Source organism: Mastomys coucha, unplaced genomic scaffold, assembly GCF_008632895.1.
Source record: "Mastomys coucha isolate ucsf_1 unplaced genomic scaffold, UCSF_Mcou_1 pScaffold14, whole genome shotgun sequence".
NCBI lineage: Eukaryota > Metazoa > Chordata > Mammalia > Rodentia > Muridae > Mastomys > Mastomys coucha.
Window position 1 is genome coordinate 33,899,941 of NW_022196896.1, and position 17,319 is coordinate 33,917,259.

At 37.2% G+C, this 17,319-nt stretch overlaps 1 protein-coding gene across 2 annotated transcripts in view; it reads right to left on the reverse strand.

Annotated features, from left to right (window-relative positions):
* The window catches only part of Rp1 (RP1 axonemal microtubule associated), a 247,560-nt gene that overhangs the window by 135,087 nt on the left and 95,154 nt on the right, over positions 1-17,319 (reverse strand). The window contains exon 4 of one of the 2 annotated variants that reach the window (XM_031366740.1): positions 4,660-4,746. In XM_031366740.1, the coding sequence (XP_031222600.1) occupies positions 4,660-4,746 (87 nt within the window). Of the gene's footprint in view, positions 1-2,569; positions 4,747-17,319 lie in introns of those variants that run through there. The other variant, XM_031366741.1, reaches the window with a different exon arrangement.

Here is a 17,319-nt window from a genome sequence, read left to right on the forward strand (position 1 = left end):
ACCTTTGAGGTCTATTTTCATGCAAACAATCACATACCACTCCCTGGCTATTGTATGCTCCTGGCTTTATCATAATGCAAAATGTATTTAGTTCAACTTCAAAAGTCCCTGTAGTTTTCCACAGTATTTTGTTTTGTAATGTTATTTATATTTATTTATGTACAAATAAATACATATATCAACACAAATAGAAAGACTAAAAGTAATTTATAATATATAGTTAGTCGTCAAAGACTTGGATTTGCCTGTAGCTGGAGCAAAAGCTTTATTAATGATAAATTTTGCCCTTGTCTATCATTACTGCTCACAAATTTGCTAACCCACATTTTTCCAACGTAAGCATTCAAAATACTTTTCCATTCTTATGACATGTTTCCAAGGAATTTAGCATTCTTTGTTGAAATGTTACATAAGCCGAGAATCATCTCTCAGACCATTCTTTATGAATTAGGTATCACCCTTTTGTATTCAAAATAAATATATTATAATTATTGTTAAACGAAAGACTGTGATCCAACTCTATCTTGTCTATAAGATGTTCACTATATCTGTAACTTTTAAATTGTTCCATCAGGGTATCTCCGAAGTGCTCATTATTAAATTGCTCCATCAGGGTATCTCCAAAGTGCTCATTATTAAATTGTTCCATCAGGGTATCTCCAAAGTGCTTATTATTCTGCCTTTTCCTCATTTGTTTCCTTTGCCCCACTAACTCCAGCATTACCTCTCCACATTCCTCCAGCTGGTTCCTTTTCGCCTGGCTTCTAATAGTGTTAATTGCATTCCACCCTTTTTATTCAAAATTTTTTTCCATATAATATATTTTGACCATGCTTTCTTCCCCCCCAACGCCTCCCAGATTCTCCCAATATCGCCAACTCCCCAATTCTACAGTCTTTCTCTCTCTTTAAAAAAAGCAAACAGGCAAATTTAATAAATAAATAAACAAAGAGAAAGAAATATACACCCCCAACCCCCCCACACACACAAACTCACAATATTGGAAACCATATTATACAAGCAAAAGAACAAGGAAAAGTGTCAAAAAAAAAACCCATGTGAAACAAAAGTCTACAAAAAATCAAAAATAATATACAGTGAGTTTGTTTTATTTTGACCACCTACAGCTGGAGGTGGAACCTACTCTTATGTGTAGTAAATATACCTAGTAAGACTCCATTAAAGAAGATGAATTTTTCCTTTACAAGTATCAATAGCAGATAGCCTTTGAGTTAGGAATAGGAGCCCATGGCCACTTCTCCTTGTCAGCATTAGAACCCCGTCAGTTTTGAAACTCTGCAGTCTCTCTGCATGCTGCCACAGTCTCTGTGAGTTCATATGTGCATCAGTCTATGTGTCTAGACGACACTGTTTCCTTGGAGTCCCTCACCATGAAGACTCGTCAATAAGGGTGAAAGCTCTAGTTAGCTTTTAGCTTGACTTCTCCACATTAAATGAGATATATAAGTGTTGTCCTACACAGTAGGGCCTTAGCATCACTTTGTGGAGAGAAACTAAAGACCTTAGCAACAGCCTGAGAAGTTTGGGGATTGTGACAGAGTTTGTCCAATGATTTAAGTACATGTAAGCCACTCCTAGTAAATGGTGGCAGAATATATCTATTTGGAGAACACCTTCCCATTACTTGGTAACTCCATTTAGATTTTTTAAATTGTGTATATGGTTTAGGAAGATTCTACATTAGTAGGATTAGACACATCTTCTCACCTGAGCCCAGAAAAGGCAGCCCTCTGCTACACATGTGCCAGGGACCATGGACAAGCCTGTGTATGCTCTTTGGTTGATGGCTTAATCTCTGGGAACTCCCAGGGGTCCGGGTTAATAGTGTTAGTCTTCCTATAGAGTTGCCATCCCCTTCAGCTCCTTCAATCCTTCCCCTAACTCTTCCATAGGAGTTCCTGACCTCAGTCCAAAAGTTGGTCATACGTATCTGCGTCTGTTTCAGTCAGATGCTGCTAGAGCCTATCAGAGGACAGTCATGCTAGGCTCCTGTCTGGAAGCACAATACTGCATCAGTAATAGTGTCAGGGTTTGGTGCCTGTCCATGTGATGGATCCTAAGTTGGGATGGACAGCCTTTCCTTCGATCTCTGCTCCATTTTTACCCTTGCATTTCTTTTAGATAGGAACAATTCTCAGTCAAAAATTTTGAAATTAGTTTGGTAACCCCATCCCTCCAGTGGGGACCCTGTCTATCTACTGGTGGTTCCATCTCCCCATTGTTGGACATTTCAGCTAAAATTATCCCCATTGAGTCCTGGAAGCTTCTCACAACCCAGGTCTCTGGAATTTTCTAGAAGTCCTTCCCCCTCCACCCCCCACACTCCATGCTTCACGGCTGCATATTTCCATTCATTCTTCTGGGCCTCTGGGCTTCTGTCCTGTCTTCCCCCATACCTCTTTCTGGCCCTTTTTTCTGCTCTTCCTCCCCTGTATCACCCAGATCCATTCCTCTCTCTCCCTCTATGATTATTTTGTTCAAATACTACCTTGAATAGGTATGGAATATAGGCATCCTTGTCTTGTTTCCGTGCTTTTTATTTGATATTGACTATGGGTTTGCAGTATATTGTCTTTATTATGGGAAAGTATGTCTCTTGTATCCCTAGTATCTCCAGGACTTTTATCATGAAGTGATGTTGGCTTTTGTCTATGGCCTTTTTGGCATCTGAGATGATCTTGTGGATTTGGTTTATGTGGTTTATTACATTTATGGATTTTCCTTGTTGGGTTCTGTATGAAAGGGACCACAAATACCTATAGAACTCATGGAATGTGGCCCACTGGTTAGAACAATCACAATGGGTATGCCTTGAAGAAGCAAAGCTTCATGGAATCAAGTCCTGAGGATTTCATGCTATTATGGAGTGTTACTCTGCTTGTTGTACTTGTAGCCTTTATATTGTTCCTAATATACTACTTGTATGAAAACTCTAACAGGGCTTCCAGACTCTCACTGGACAGTATGACTGGCACTCAAAATAATAATGCTTGACCTTTTTCAACCAATGCTGCTGGAGATTAATCATTCAATCACCACCCTTGGAAAGAACTTGAAGATATAGATTGCTGACAATGACCACCACCCTTAGAAAGAATTTCGAAAAATAGATTGTTAGTGAAGTTAGAATAAGATATTTTTGTTAATGGCTCTGATGTAGAAAATCTTGAGGAGCAATCTGAAGTTCAGAAAAAAATACTCTTAATAGTTGAGCTAGGGATTTTCAAGGTCAGGGAACAAGAACAATGGCTGCCTGAGTAGCACTGGCTGTCATGGCTTGTGCTGAAGCTGGGCTGGTAATCAGGGTGATGGTTAGTTTCTTGTACCTATTTTTGTCCTTTGCTTCCTGATATGATTTAACAATATTTGTTGATGAGTAGATGTGCATTATGAGGATTTAAAGTAGAAAAACTGATTGTTTTTGAAAATATAAAAGTTTAGATATATAATTCTTTTAAGATTTATGTAAGATTACTTTTTAAGATAAATAATAAAATGATTGACCCTTTCTTTGTAGCCACAAATTGCAGCCTGCCAGTAAGAAAAATTAGCTAAAAAAAAATACCTTGCTTGTTTACATTTTGTTAATCTTTAACAACTTTCTTAGTTTCAAATGTAGTTCTTAGGGATAATGTGTTCTTCCTTACCTATACTATATAGTTTATTCATATAAGAATATTGAGAATAAATTTTTTTCTTGTATATAATTATTGAACCATTCTATTGAAGAAAAATAGAATGTAGTCACATAGTAAGTTCTATGCTGCTTGAAAGATTTTGCTGGGATATATAAGCTGTGGACGGAAAACTAAAGTTGATGGAAACTTCTTATTGAAGCTTTGCTCCATCCACCAATCATGTGTATGTATGTGTATGTAAAGTGGTTGGGGTTATCAAATATATGAACCTATGAGGGCCATTCCCATCTAAACTTCTACACCAAGAAATACTAGGATTAGATTCACTGATCATTGACTCTTGGCAACTTCACTTAAAGATCCCCTATTTTTAATGATGGCAGAATTAAATACATTATTCCCCAAAACACAAAATAGGAAATGAGGGGTCTAGTCAGAAGATCATATTTACTGCTAACCACAGAAATAAGCAGATTTTTTTCATTTTGAACAGCATAGAAAAGTTAAGTGTTTTTTTTTTTCCTTTTTATAAAATGCTCAAAGGGCTTTCTCCTGATTAGCATGTGTTTCCTAAATTCCAGAGCTGACATTCAAGCGTAAGAGATTACTGTGTCACTGGAGATGTATCTTCATATTTTAGAAGCAGATGCTGTAGAAACAGTCATCTTCTAACTTTTACTATCATATTTTAACAATGCCTATCATCAACATTTAACTATCATCTTTTAAAAGTACTAATAAATCCAGAACACTGTGAGCTTCTCCATGATACCAAGTATTCTCTTTTCTTTATAGAAAGGAAGAATTTTACTTAGTTGATGCTGTTCCTCTCAGTCAGTTGGGATTAATTAACTAAAGAGGGCAAGCCATATTTCTGTTGAGGAAAGCTTCAGTGACTCCATCGATTCACAGCACTTATAAAATGTCTCACTGAAACAGGATTCCTGGAAGGAATTTGTAGAAAAGCTTGTGTAAAATATAAATGAAATTATATCCTTACCCCCTTACAGTGCCAGGAAGGGGAACATCCAGAATTTGTGTGGCCAACACGAATTTTAAATGGCATTCCTATGTCCCCAACTGTGATCTAGAAAAGAGTCAAGAAAACATGTTTTAATTATACATTTTGATACAGCTCATGAAAGAACATTACATACTGGTAAGGAGATCAATTCACAAGAATATCAAAATGACAGCATATACACTGACAACAGAGTACTGAAACTACAAAGCCAAAAACATGGTGCTATAGACTAAATCCAGAGTCTTACATATGCTGAGAATATGCTATACCATTAAGATACATGCTCATCCCAATAAAGAAAGATTTAACAAGATTGTGTAATGAAACACACATTCCACTATAATAAACTGTAGAAATGTGGCTTAAGTAGTAGATGAAATAAATAACAAGGAAATAGAGCATACCAGCTTGGCTTAACATCTATCCAACATTCATTCAACAACAAATATATAATCTTCTCAAGTATGCATAGAACAATCATTAGTAGAAGCCATGTGATATATAACACAACTAGTTCTTGAAATTTTAGAACTATTATGGATGGGAATGGCATTCACACCTGTACTTACAACACTCAGAAGGAAAAAGACTGAAAGTCTGAGGCCATCCTGGTCTTATGCAGTAAATTCAAAGCCAACAGTACATAGTAATATATTGACAAAACGTAGAGGAGATTTTTAAAAACAAATATAATATCACATCAAAACACAATGGAATAAATCTAGAAATTGGTATTAGAAGAGAAATTAAGGAAGTCATATGTAAAATAAACAGCATACTCTCAGTTACTTGAACAAACAACAAATTTCATAGTAGTGATAAAAATACACAGAGATAAACTAAACCAAAGTACAACATATGGAAAAATAGTATAAGCAATGCTTAGAAGGAAATTCATTACTGTTCCTACATATATAAAACAGAGAAAAGAAATACCTTAAATGCTTATCTCTTTTCTACCTTAAAAGAAAGTTTGGGTAAATTAAACCTAATCTAGCAGAGGGAAGGAAATGATAAAAGTTAAACTAATGAATACATGATAAAACAGCAAAAGAATCTATCAAACCAAAACAGTTCTTCAGGAAAAAAATCAACAGTAGCTATTTGGCTACTCCAACTAAGTCAGACAGAAGAAAAATTTAAATTGGAAAACCAAAAATTTAATATGAGACATTACGTTAAATTTTTACAAAAATAAATAGGGTTATAAAACACTATATCTAATTATAAAATATTGTCTATAATGTCAACAAATTAAATTTACTAGGAATAATATTTATTAAAAACCAAATTTACTGGAAAATTTATAAAAATACCAAAACTTATACCATAGACAAGACAAAAAACTCTATGACAAGATATTGAATTCATAACTTTAAAACATAGAATCTAAGAAAAACATAAGACAAAAGACTTCCCCACTGAATTCTACTAAATGTAAAATAACACCAATTTTCTCTCATACTTTTCCAAACACCAAAACAGGTGAGATAGTTCCTTATGCCTTCTATAATATCAGTGCTACACTGGTGTCAAACTCAAAAGGAACATAATTAAAGAAAAATGTTAAACTGATGCCCTAGTAAAACACAGGCACAGAAGTCTGCAATGCTGGGAAGCTAAATATGGACACATTTTGAAAAGTATTCTAAATTGTAACAAGCTTGGATTCATTCAAAGAATGGGTTTAGGTTAAACATAGAAATAATGTAACAAGAATAACATAACAATAACACAACAAATACTAAAAATAGGAAAGGAGGAGAAATATGTATCAGAACATTGCTTAAAAACATGAACAAAAATCAACACCTTTTCTGGTAAACTGGGTGTTGTTCAAAAATGTAAAAGTAAAAAAGGAACTCGCTATCCATGATATAAGGACATTTATGTAAAACCCAGTGATAATATCCTTAAAGATCAAAGATTGGCAATTACTCCCAATCAACAAGACTCCAAATTTTTGTCACTTATAGTGAGTAATGCACTGAAAATTTTAAGTAGAGCAATTTATCAAGAAGAAGAAGAAATTAAAGGATCCAAGTTACAGACGGAGAAAGCACATTTGAAATGGTTGTCAAGGGAGTTGCCCTCAGTCCTGTAATCTCCATTGTTTACCTCTGGGCTAGTCCTTAGGTCCTAAGGAGCCATTGTGGACCAGCCTGAGAGCATCCTGCTTCCCTGTGGAGGCCTGCAGGGGCCCCAATAGCTACCAGCTTGAAACATTGCCCCATCAATCTCTTGCTGAATGGGGTTTGGCTGAGGCACAGCCAGCAGAGTCAGGTACCATGACCTGGCCTATGGCTCCCCCTGCCTTCTTAAAAAGCCCTGCTGCCATCAGAATCCAACCAATAACAGGAAAAACCAGATGACTAAAGCACAGCATAAGAACATGATCAACAAGACCCAGGTCAATAAGACATCACCAGAACCCAGCTATCCTGGATCAAACCCTGCATATCCTAATCAAACTAAAGCACAAGAAGATGATCTTTAATCAGTTTTATTAAGAGGATAGAAGTCTTTAGGGAGAAAATGAACAAATCTCTAAAAGAAAAACATTATCTCAGAAAAAAAAAAGGGGGCTGGAAAAATGTTTTCTAAGCAAATGGATCTAAGAAACAAGCTGGAGTACTCATTCTAATATCTAATAAAATAGACTTTCAACAAAAAGTAATTAGAAGAGATAAAGATATTTCATACTCATCAAAGGAAAAATCCACCAAGAGGACACCCCAATTCTGAACATCTATACCCCAAATGAAAGGGCATCCACATTCATAAAAGAAACATTACTAAAATTTGAATCACACATTGATAGTGGGATATTTCAATATCACACTCACCAAACACACAGGTCCTTGAGACAGAAACTAAACAATGAAATAATAAAACTAACAGAAGTTATGATTCGAATGGATATAATAAATATCTATAAAATATTTTATCCAAATATAAAAGAATATGCTTCTTTTCAGCACTTCATGGAACCTTCTCCAAAAATGACCAAAAAAATAAAAAAAAAAACTCTCAACAGATACTAGAAGATTCAAATACACCCTTGCTAGATATCAGATAACTAGAGATTAAAGTTGGACTTCAATAACAACAGAAACAACAGAAAGCCTACATATTCATGGAAACTGAAAATTTCTCTACTCAATGATCATTAGGTCAGGGAAAATATAAAAAAATTAAAGAATTTCTAGAATTCGATGAAAATGAAGGTACAACATACCCAGATTTATGGGACACAATGAAAACAGTCCTAACAAGAAAGTTCATGGTCTGGAGAGATGGCTCAGTGGTTAAGAGCATTGACTGTTCTTCCAGAGGTCCTAAGTTCAATGCCCAACAATCACAGATGGCTCACAACAATCTGTAATGGGATCTGATACCCTCTTCTGGTGTATCTAAAGACAGGAATGGTTTACTCATATACATAAAATAAATAAATAAATCAGCCAGGCGGTGGTGGCACATGCCTTTAATCCCAGCACGTGGGAGGCAGAGGCAGGAGGATTTCTGAGTTTGAGGCCAGCCTGGTGTACAGAGTGAGTTCCAGGACAGCCAGAACTATACAGAGAAACCCTGTCTCAAAAAACCAATAAATAAATAAATAAATAAATAAATAAGTAAATAAATAAATAAATAAATAAATCTTTTAAAAAAGTAAAGAAAAGAAAGAAAGTTCATAGCACAAAGTGCCTTCATAAAAACCTTGGAGAGTTCTCATACTAATGAATTAAAAGTACACCTGAAAGCTCTAGAACAAGAAGAAGCAACATATATAAGAGGAATAGTCAGCAGAAAATAATCAAATTCAAGGCTGAAATCTATCAGAAACAAGAGAAAAATACAAAGTATCAACGGAACCAAGAGTTTGAGAAAATCAACAAGATAGAGAAACCCTTAGCCAAACTAACTAAAAGGCAGAAAGGGTATCCAAATTAAAAAAAAAAAATCAGAAATGAAAGGGAAGACATAACAACACATATTGTAGAAATTAAAAAAAATATTAGATTTTACTTTAAAAGCCTGTACAACACAAAATTGGAAAATCAAAATAAAATTGATGATTTTCTAGACAAATACCACTTAACAAAGTTAAATCAAAATTAGGTAAACTATCTAAACTACTATATCCCCTAAGGAAATAAACATTAACAGTCTCCCACCCAAATGAATTCCAGGGCCAGATGAGTTTAACTCAGAATTCTACCAGCCTTTCAAAGAACTAATACCAATACACCTCAAATAATTCCACAAAATAAAGACAGAAGGAACATTGTCAAACACATTCTGTGATGTCATAGTTACCCAGATACCTAGCCCACACAAAAACTCGACAAAGAAAGAAAATTTCAGACCAATATCTGTTATGAACACTGATGCAAATATTCTCAATAAATACTCCCAAACCAAATCCACGAATACATCAGAGTTATCATCCAACATGATCAAGTAGGTATTATGGCAGGGATATAGGGATGATTCGATATATGAAAATCCATCAATGTAATCTACCATATAAACAAACTGAAAGGAAAAAAATTACATGATCATCTCATTACATGCTAAAAAAAAAGCCTTTGACAAAATCCAACGTGCTTTCATGTTTAAAGTCTTGGAGAGATCAAGCACAATAAAGGCATTAAACATCAAGCCAGTACACAACATCAAATTAAATGGAGAGAATATTAAAGCAATCCACTAAAATCAGGGCCAAAATATGGCTGTCCACTCTTTCCCTGTGTCTTCAATATGGTACTTGATGTTCTAGTTAGAGCAATAAGATAACAAAAGGAAATACAAATTTGAAAGGAAGAAGTAAAAACATCTCTATTCACAGATGATATGATAGTATACATAAAGGACCCCAAAAGGTCTACCAGAAAACTCTTATAGCTGATAAACACCTTCAACAAAGTGACTAGATATAAAATTAATTCAAAGAAATCAGCTGCCATCCTTTATACAAGCAATAAACAGGCTGAGAAAGAAATTAGGGAGACAATACCCTTCAAAATAACATCAAATATATTGGTGTAACTCTAACCAAGCGCGTAAAAGATCTGTTTGACAAGAACTTCAACTCTCTGAAGAAAGAAATTAAAGGTATCATAAAATGGAAAGATGCCCCATGCTCATGGATTGGTAGGATTAATCTAGTGAAAATAACCATCTTGCTAAAAGCAATCTACATATTCAATGCAGTTCCCACCAAAATCCCAACACAATTCTTTACAGACCTTCGAATAACAATTTTCAACTTTATATGGAAAAATTAAAACAAAACAGAATAGCCAAAACAATAAAAGAACATCTGGAGGTATCATTATCCCTAAATTCAAGCTATACTACAGAGCAATAGTAATAAAAACTGCATTGTATTGGTTTAGAAACAGACATATTGAACAATGTTATCCAATCAAAGACCCAGAAATAAACCTACACACTTGTGGATATTTGATTTTGGCCAAAGAAGCCAAACTATGCAGTGGAAAATAGAGATCATCAACTAGTGATGTTGGTCTAACTGGATGTCTGAGTGTAGAATACAAATGCATCCATATTTATATAAATCTCAAGTCCAAGAAGTCCAAGAGGATTGAGAACTTCAACATGAAACTGGGTACACTAACTCTAATAGAAGAACAAGTGGGAAATAGCCTTAAACACATTGCTGCAGGAGACCATTTCCTGAACAGAACACCAATGGCTCAAGCTCTAAGATCAACTGTGGAACCATGAAGGGCAGTCTGTGTCTTTGGTTGAGGAAGGCTTGCTTCCAGAAACCTAGTAGAAGGTTCTACAAGGTAAGGAACTGTAAAAGCCACACCCCCAAGACATAAGACTGCTTACACCACAAGCCCTCAGTCCAGTATCCTGTGGTTAGACAATGACCCAGCTCCCAGTATTCTGGCTGGACTCTACTCCCACTCAACTGATCACAGCCAGGTATGCCTTGCCCCACAATTACCTGAGAACAAATAGCCCAGCCCACCATATAAAGGGCTGTCTGCCCCCTCCCCTTTCTCTCTCTCTCCTCTCTCTCAACCTCTTAGCTTCTCACCTCTTGTCCCCTCTATCCCCTTTCCCCTCTCTCCACTTGGCCATGGCCAGCCTCTACTTCTCTATACTTTTTTCTCTCTCTTTTCTATAATAAAACACCTTAAGACCATGGATTGCCTCCCTTCAACTAAACTCCTCATGTTGGCCCAGTGTTTGCAGCTACTAGACCAGAATGGTGACCCTTGCCTCTCTCTCACACAGAAACAAATAGCACCACCACTTCCCCTCACCGTTTCACTTGTCACCTTTCCCTTCCCCCCTTCGTTCTCAGCTCTTCCCAGTATCCAGAATAACCTTCAATGCCCAGGAGCTAGAACTTGCCGTCCTTGGCCTCCCTGAGGCCGAGGGGCCCCCACAATCCTCCTCCAATCCCCATGGACTAGGACCCAGACACCCACCAGGTGTAGTGGAACACCTAGCCTGAAAATCAACAATTGATAAATGTGACCTTATGAACCTGAAAAGCTTCTGCATGTCGAAGGACACTATCAATAGGACAAAAGTGGAGTCTACAAATTGGGAAAAGATCTTCACCAATACTACATCTGACAGAGGGTGAATATCCAAAATATATAAAGAACTCAAGAAATTAGACACCAAAAACCAAATAAACCAATTTTAAAAAATGGATTACAGAGCTAAACAGAGAATTATCAACAGAGGAATCTTGAATAACCAAGAAGCACATATGTTCTGTGTTCTTAGTCATCAGGGAAATGCAAATCAAGATGACTCTGACATTCTACTTTACCAGCCAGAATGGCTAAGATCAAAACCTCAAGGGCCTTCACATGCTGGTGAGGTTGTGGAACAAACGGAACACTCCTCCATTGCTGGTTAGATTGGAAACTTGTACAACCACTCTGAAAATCAATCTGGCAGTTTCTCAGAATGTTGGGAACAGTTCTACATCAAGACCCAGCTATACCACTCCTGAGTATGTACCCAAAAGATGCTCCACCATCCAACAAGAACACTTGCTCAACTATGTTTATAATAACTTTATTTGTAATAACCAGAAACTGGAAACAACCTAGATGTCCCTCAAATGAAGAATGAATAAAGAAAAGTTGATTCATTTACACCAAATATCAATCATAAATAACTTCTAATAAGGATAGAAACTCTTAGCACTTTGGGAAGGTCATGGAACACTTGCCCCTCTAGAAGGGAGAGGCTAATTAACATTCCTTAAACCACAGGGTGGGGACACATTCCACAGACAGTTGCCTACCTTCAGACAAGGGAAGTCCTTGCCATCTCATTCCCTAGGGACCAATCAGTTTAAAAAGTCACACTGCTCTGCCAGTCACATTGTGCCTAATGGCTGCTATCACTGAACAAGCTGTGAGGGGTCACGTCCTCTCCTTCGGGTCAGGGATGACCCCAGTGAAGTGGAACAGTAAATTCCTCTTGCTTTTTGCATTGATTCAGGCTCCATGTGGTTCACTCAGGGATCTCTGGTAAGCTAAGGCTTCACAAGAGTCTTATACTAGAACCCCATCTGGCTTGTTTCAGTGCAGACTAGTGCTTGCTCCCAGTCTCTTTGGGTTCATATAAGCATCCCTAAGCCCTGGATACATGTCACTAAGCATCACTAAGCCCTGTATACATGATAGAGGACCCATGCCCTCTATCATATATACTCTTACTGCTTCCTCTTCTGCATATATTCCCAATCTCTGAGGGGAGGGGTTTAATGAAGGCATCCTACTAAAGAGTGCGTGTTCCAAGGTCTTGCACTCTCAGAACATTGTCCAGTTGTGGGTCTTTATGGTAGTTCCCATCTCCTGCAAGAGGAAGCTTCTCTGATGATGGCTGAGCAAGGTATTCTTCTATGGGAATAGCAGAATTTTATTGGGAGTCATTTTGTTACTATGTTCCTATACCAGAAATTTAATACAGTATTTGATTTTCCCCTAGGCATATGACATATCCAGACTCAGGATCTGAACTAGCCAGTGTCAGGAAGCAATTCCGTCTTGTAGATAGGGCATTAAATCCAATCAGAAGGTGGTTTGCTACTTATACAATGCTTGTGCCATTACTGAATCAATGTATCATGCAGGCAGCTCATCTTTGTACATAGCATGATTTGTAGCTGGGTTGATGGTTACCTTTCTCTTCTGGGATCCTGCATAGTACCTTTCAGTAGGGGGAATAGTAGTCACTATGGGTGAAGACTCTAGTTAGAATCAGGTAAATTTCTCTATGTCAGTGAGCTATGTGAGTGTTGTCTTTAGCAACAGGACCTTGTCATCTAGTTGTGGAGAGTGATCAGTAACTAGCCTTAGCATAGCCTGAGTCATTTGGTGCTACTCATGGAACCCTCTGGGCCAATAATTCAATTAGAGTAAGTTGTTTCTGACACTGGCAATTTTACTTAGTAGTGAAAGATATCCAGTTGAGGTTTTGTCTCTTCCATTATTTAGTGACTCCATTTAGATTTCTTTCATATCTGTATGTATTTTAAGAAGGTTCTACTGCAGTATGTTCCTATATAACCCCTCAAATGACCCTTAGTGTGGGTTGTTCCTCCTCATATTCCCTCCTTTGCCCACACTTCCTTTCCTCTGTGTTTAATCATATTATCCTAGTCTACCTCATTTCTCTTTATAACTATATAATTTATCTACCCATCTTTGGGAGATCCTCTCTGCCCCCACCTCTCTTACTCTATACCTAACCTTTCTAGCTTACAGAGATCGTAGCATCCCAACTGAAGGCTTAAAAGATAACACCTATGTATAAGAAGACACATAATATTTGTCTTTTGGAGAGTCGGGGTTACCTCACTTGGAATAATTTTTTCTAGCTCTGTCCATTTATATGTGAATATAATGTTTTCCTTTATATCAGCTAAATAGTATTTAATTGTATGCTGTGTAAATTTTCATTATTTATTTGCTTGTTCCATTCATTCATGGACATCTATTTCCATTTCTGGTTATTATAAATAGAACAGAAATGAACATGGATGAACAAGTGTCTCTATAACAGGAAGTAGAATCGTTGGGTATATGTCCAAGAGCAATGTATGTGGGTTGTGAAGTAGATCTATTTCCAGTTTCATGAGGAACCACCGCAACGATATCCGCACTGGCTATACAAATAAGTATAACTCCTTACAGCATTGAATATGTGTTCTCCTTTCCCTATATGCTTGCCAACATAAGCTGTCATTTGTTTTATTGATTTTGGACATTCTTACTGGTAATAGATGAAATCTCAGAGTAGTTTTGATTTATCTTTCCCTGATGACTAAAGATGTTAAAAATTTCTTTCTGTGTTTTTATGCCATTTACATTTCATCTTTTGAGAAATCTCTGCTTAGTTCTGTGGTCCAATTTTTTTAATGGAGTTGTTTCCTTTATGTCTAGTTTTTTAAGTTCTTTATTTTATATTATTATATTATTAACTCTCTATTAGATATGTAATTGGTAATGTTCTTTTTATATTTTATAGTCTACTTTTTCATGCAAATGATAGCATGCTTTTCCATACTGAAGCTTTTTAGTTTCATGACTTCATATTTATTAATGGTTGTTCTTAGAGAATGCACTATGAGGGTCATGCTCAGAAAGTCTTTCCTATGCCTGTAAGTTCATATCTATTTTTTACTTTCTCTTTAATTAGGATATGAGTGTCTGATCTTTTGTTTAGGTGCTTCTGGCACCTGATCCTGGAGTTCAGCTTTTGTATAAGATGATAAGTACAGATTTACTAGTATTCCTCTACATGTAGCCATTCAGTTGGACCAGCATTACTTGTTAAAGATACCACATTTTTGTCCAGTATAGTTTGTTTGTTTGTGTGTATATATATATATATACATGTTTATATATATATACATGTTTACATATATATATATATACATATATATATATATATGTTTATATATGTTGGCTTCTTTGCCAATAATCAGGTTCCATGGGTGTTTAGACTTATGTCTGCATCTTTGATTTGATTCTATGATTGATGCGTTTATATTTGCACTAATGCCATACTGGTTTTATTACTATAGTTCTGTAGTACAACTTGAGATCACGGATAGTGATACCTCTAGCAGTTCTTTTATTATTCAGGATTATTTTAGTTATCCAGGGTTTATTTCCATATGAAGCTGATAATTGCCCTTTCTCTTTCATTTCTCTTCTATAATTGAATGTTGGATTCTCAGTTGTTGAAACCTTTAGAAGGATTAGGAGGTGTGTCCTTGTTGGAATAGGTGTATCCTTGGTGTACCACTGGTGGTGGGCCGTGAGGTTTCAAAAGGCCACATCAGGTACTCTCTGTAAGAACAGGTTGCATGTATTTAATGTGTTCTGATATTGTCCCCAATTGCACTATCTTGTACCCATACCATTTCTATAAATATTCTGAACTAACCTCCTTCCTTCTTTCTTCTTCCTTCCTTCTTTTCCCCTCTCTTCCCACCCCCTTTATTCTCTGCTATTTGCATATCAGATGTAGCTCTCAGCTACTTCTCCAGCACCATACTTACTCACATACTGCCATGCTTCCTGCCATGACCATAATGGACAAAGCCCCTAGGATTGTAAGCCAGCTCCCAGTTAAATGCTTCCTTTTATAAGAGTTGCCTTGGTCATAGGGTCTCTTCATGTAAATGGCACATTAACTAACACAATATCTTAAAGTTTTAATTACACAACTTTTTTATTTGCTTGGTTGAAGTTACTACAAGGTAATTGTTTTTGGCAGCTACTGTAAAAGGTATTGTTTCTTTTTTGGTTTGAGTCCCCATCTTGTCCCCCTCACCCACAAGATTCAGCAAATTTCAATTTCTTTCTTTCCCTTCAACCCCACCATCTAGGAAAGCCTCAGAGTAGAAAGGGCAATAAAATCCAGGTCCAACATTCTTGACATTCCTGACAGATATCACAAAGGCCTCCACCTGTAGTCATAAGCCACAGTTTTCTCCCAATCTCCCTCAGTCTATAAAATGCTCCTGTGCCACAATCTGCCTTCAACTTCTTCCGATATCCTCCCCTGAGATTGGTGAACTTGCCCAGGTGCCCTTTTCCAAATAAACCTACCTTTTTTCATTTTTAATGCAGCAGGACTGGTTTATTTCTTTGGCAGAGATATCATCTTGGTGGCAAACCAGGGAGAAGTTGAGTCCCCAGCAGGTGACCCTAGTCTTTCCTTGCCAGATTTCTTTCTTTTTTTTTTTTTTATTAGATATTTCCTTTATTTGCATGTACATTTCTCCATTCCCAGTTTCCCCTCCAAAAAACAAAGAAACAAACAAAAACAACCAAAACAAACCCCTGTTGCCTCCCCACTCCCCATGCCTGCCACCCCACCCTTTCCCACTTATTGGCCCTGGCATTCCCCTACACTGGGGCACAGAACTTTCACATGGCCGAGCTCCTCTCCTCCTATTGATGATCAAATTGCAATCCTTTACTATACACATGCTGCCAGAACAATCAGACCTCTCCATGTGCAGTCCTTGGTTGGTGGTTGAGACCCTGGGAGCTCTGAGGGTACTACTTAGTTCATATTGTTGTTCGTCCTAAGGGGCAGCAAACCCCTCAGCTCCATTGGTCCTTTCTCTAACTCCTTCACTGGGGACCCTGCACTCAGATCAATAGATGTCTGTGAGTCTCTACATCTGTATTAGTCAGGTACTGTCAGAGCCTCTCAGGAGATACCCATATTTAGGCTGGCTTGCCCTTCCTTCAGACTCTGCTCCATAGTTAATCTCTGCAACTCCTTCCTTGGGTATAAGACTCTGCTCCATAGTTAATCTCTGCAACTCCTTCCTTGGGTATTTGGTTCCCCCTTTTAAGGAGGAATTCACTGTCCACCTTTTGGTCTTCCTTATTCTTGAGTTACTTGTGGTTTGTGGGTTGTTCTTCCTGTATTCCAAACATCTGGGCTAATAACCACTTATCAGAGAGTGCATATCGTGTTTGTTCTTTTGTGATTGGGTTACCTCACTCAGGATGATATTCTCCAGATCCATCCATTTCCCTAAGAATTTCATAAATTTACTGTTTTTAATACCTGAGTAGTACCCCATTGTGTAGATGTACCACAATTTCTGTATCCACTCCTCTGATGAGGAACATCTGGGTTGTTTCCAGGTTCGGGCTATTATAAATAAGGCTGCTATGAACATGGTGGCGCATGTGTCCGTATTACATGTTGTAGTATTTTTTGGGTATATGCCCAGGAGTAGTGTAGCTGTGTCCTCCGGTAGTACTATGTCCAATTTCCTGAGGAACTGCCAAACTGATTTCCAGAGTGATTGTACCAGTTTGCAATCCCACCAGCAATGAAGTAGTGTTCCTCTTTCTCCACAACCTCTCCAGCATCTGCTGTCACCTGAGTTTTTTATCCTAGCCATTCTGACTGGTGTGAGGTGGAATCTCAGGGTTGTTTTGATTTGCATTTCCCTGGTGACTAATGATGTCAAACATTTCTTTAGGTGCTTCACAGCCATTCAGTGTTCATCAATTGAAAGTTCTTTGTTTAGCTCTGTACCCCATTATTTAATAGGGTTATTTGGTTCTCTGGAGTCTAACTTCTTGA